The following is a 3408-nucleotide window of genomic DNA, read 5'->3' on the forward strand; positions in this document are numbered from 1 at the left end:
TTGAATCTCAACAGTTGGCCTCGGCCCATCGATCCAGCCTGTCCAGATCCCTCTGCAGAGCCTTCCTACCCTCGAGCAGATCAACACTCCCGCCCAGCTTGGTGTCATCTGCAAACTTACTGAGGGTGCACTCGATGCCCCCGTCCAGATCATTGGCAAAGATACTAAACAGAACTGGCCCCCAGTACTGAGCCCTGAACACCACTTGTGACCAGCCGCCAACTGGATTTAACTCCATTCACCACCACTCTTTGGCCTGGCCATCCAGCCAGTTTTTTACCCAGTGAAGAGTACACCCATCCAAGCCACGAGCAGCCAGTTTCTCCAGGAGAATGCTGTGGGAAACAGCGTCAAAGGCTTTACTGAAGTCCAGGTAAACAGCCACTTAAATGGAATCCTAGATTTGTACTATCGTTAAGGATGGTTCTGCAGTGTATAAACACTTAGTGTTCTGCAGTGTAAATCAATCCATTTTATAAAGAAATTGATTAATAAGATGCCAGCCATAACATTATGCTCAGTAGGCCTACCATTGTGTTCAGCCATTTGTAGGTGATACAAAGAGTTTACTTGTCCTAAACTGTATGAATGACGAAGTAAAGCCTTTGTATTTGTTTCAGCTGTGAAAATTTCCTTTTATGTGGGAAATGGCCTGGAAGAAGGAAAGAACAAATTAAGTATCAGAAATGGGAGAAGCAGAGAACTGAAATACAGGGTCAGAGGAGCCCTGACACTTTGGTGTTGAAGACTGCCATGACAGTTACATACTACAACTGTTGCAGTTGTACTGTGTGCCATTTGGGACGTGTTTTCCCCCAGCGTTCTGTGGGATCTCCCCAGAGAAAAAGGAAATTGAAAAAGGTAGAACCTGGAGCGCCTTATTCTTAGACTTAAATGTCTCAGCCCTCTTTGAATTTTCAGGCCTGTGTTTAAATACAACTCTTAAGTTTTATGACAACTTTTTTTTGCACTAATACCATTGTGTGTATATTGCAGTATATTGAAGAACATTCTATATTTATATGACAGTTTGGTTGTACCAATTAGGTAGGTAGGTTGTTTTGTGGATTCATTGTGTAGTTTCTAAAATGGATTAAGGCTTCAAATTTCTAGCAATATGGAGAGACTGGAAAAATGTAGAGAGTAAACTGTGGTACATTCCTGAAGAAATTAGATCCTGACTTTCCTCAGTTTCTGAGAACACGTAATACTGCATTATACACAGACATTTTTAACGGTATGGTGTGCTGAGCAGAGACATACATCTTTTGCTAACACAGCTCAGTGTTGTGATGACAAGCAAAGCCAGTGAAGGCAGCCAAATGTGAATATGCTCTACCACAATAGGTGTTCAGGTATTATGCCAGTAGTCCTTCTCCTAGGAACAAACTTCTAGTGCTGGCTTGCCTTTGTGCCCATTGTGGTAAGGACCTCAATTACAATAGTGTAAGTAACATTTATATCAGTGTAAATGTTATCTCTTTGGGGGCCGAAGTTTGGGGAGGGTTGATTTAAATCATCTGTGTTAATTGCTGGTTAAAATGTATTCTTCTGTCAAAAATCCGTTCATGTCTCTGTACATACTAGTTCAGGTGCTTAGGTAGCAAGCAGTATGCCTCAGTTCGGTGTTTGGATGTTCTTTAACACTTTGTCAACAAATATGGTCAGCTTAACATTAATTTACCTGAATCAGAAGTTTGTGTCTTCAGTGCTAAAATACTAGCTTGTCCGTTTACCTATATTGTTTCATACATGTGTGTGTATGCTTGTGTACATATATATATATAGTTTAATGTGTGGAAAAATTCTTTAAGTGGACAGACTGTCATTTGTTTTATAATTGTCTTAATTACTCTGTCTCTGTTGATGTACCTGTATGCTAGTTTCACATGCCTAAATGAAAAAGTCAGTAATGAATACATACTGTACATTCAAACTATACGTAGAGAAGACTTTGGTATGAAGACAACTTTGAACCAGACTTCTTTTCAGACACCTTGTCCCATCAGCTAAAAGAATAGAATTATTTTTAAAATTGAAAACTTGATCTTTTTTAAATGCGGCTATATCTGAACACCATGTCTTGATTTCACCACTTTCCTCTTGCCCTGGCATCGTTGTATCAATTTCAGTATATCTTATGATTTCTTTATAGTAATGAACATATTTTAATGGTACACATGCAAAGTTTAATGTGTGTCAGCCTTATGTAGGGAAATTGTCCCTCTTTCTGTAGCTACAAATTTGTGATTTTAATTAAAACTTATATTGTTTTATTTACATACCAAAATAGAAGTTCAGGACTCTCTCTATGCTAAGTTGCTGTTAGCACCGTGTTACGACCCAGACCGGGTACCTCAGGGGGTTGTAGTGGTTTTGTGATTCCCTTGGGCTAAATTAAGGTGAAACAACACCAGACGATCGATTAAACGTTTTATTTATGGTAGAAGCAACCTGAACTTGGAAAGCGTAATAATGGCAGGTGGCGTGGGTTCTATTGAGACACTTATAAGAAGAAAAGGAAAGAGAGGAAAAGAAGAAAAAAAAGGGGGGGGGGGGGGGGAGTTTCCCCCCCCCTGGGACCCGCACGTGGCGGCTTGTAGTGGCGCCATTTATAGTCTAGTCCCCGCCTCTCGGCCGCGCCAGTCACGCCCCTCGGGGAGTTACGTAACTCCTGATCTCCTGCGCAGGCGCCACCGTGGGGGTGGTCGCGAGAGGGTCTTTTGGGTGGTCGTGAGCCCCTTCCTCAAATGAACTCTGTATGACCTCTGGCCATATGTGGTGCGTCGTCCTGCCGGGCCTATCAGCACACGGAACTGCGCACCCTCCGGCACGCCCTCCGCGTCCCGTGCCTCTCACCTGCGGCCCTCCGTTGCCACGCGGACCGCAACCTGCTTTGCCACAATGCTTGAGACATTAACTCCTTGAGAGTCTCACACACCGTCTCCTGAAATGGCATTTTCTGTATTGTGTTACATGTTGTTGATGTCAAAACATGGATCCTTTAACTCAGATCTTGGTAGGCAATTTTACTCTTCCTCCCACTCCATCAACCCCGGTGACAGGCACTGTGGCTACTCCAGTCCCCGGCAACAGGCACAGTGGGATGGGGGAGAGAATTGAGGGGGGGGGGAACAAAAAAAAAGTAGAATTCGTGGGTTGAGCTGAAGACAGTTTAATAGGACAGAAAAGGAAGGCAAAATAATAATGTTAAAAATACACAAAGCAAGTGATGCACAATGCAATTGCTCACCACCCACCAAACGATGCCCAGCCAGTTCCCAAGCAGTGGTCACTGCTCCCCAGCTAAGTCCCCCCAGTTTATATACTGAGCATGATGTCATATGGTATGGAATACCCCTTTGGCCAGTAGCTCTCCTGGCGGAGCCCCCTCACAGCTTACAGCTT

The 3408-nt window shown here is 43.4% G+C and overlaps 1 protein-coding gene across 3 annotated transcripts in view; it reads left to right on the plus strand.

Moving 5' to 3' along the window:
• RNF38 (ring finger protein 38) overlaps window positions 1–3408 on the plus strand; it is a 60513-nt gene that overhangs the window by 11923 nt on the left and 45182 nt on the right. The window contains exon 2 of one of the 3 annotated variants that reach the window (XM_009275877.1): window positions 621–861. The exons of the other annotated variants lie outside the window; for them this stretch is intronic. Within the exon in view, the coding sequence (XP_009274152.1) occupies window positions 754–861 (108 nt within the window). The 5' untranslated portion in view covers window positions 621–753. The remainder of the gene's footprint in view (window positions 1–620; window positions 862–3408) is intronic. 3 annotated transcript variants of the gene reach the window in all.

This window comes from Aptenodytes forsteri, unplaced genomic scaffold (genome assembly GCF_000699145.1).
Source record: "Aptenodytes forsteri isolate BGI_AS27 unplaced genomic scaffold, ASM69914v1 Scaffold91, whole genome shotgun sequence".
Taxonomy (NCBI): Eukaryota; Metazoa; Chordata; class Aves; order Sphenisciformes; family Spheniscidae; genus Aptenodytes; species Aptenodytes forsteri.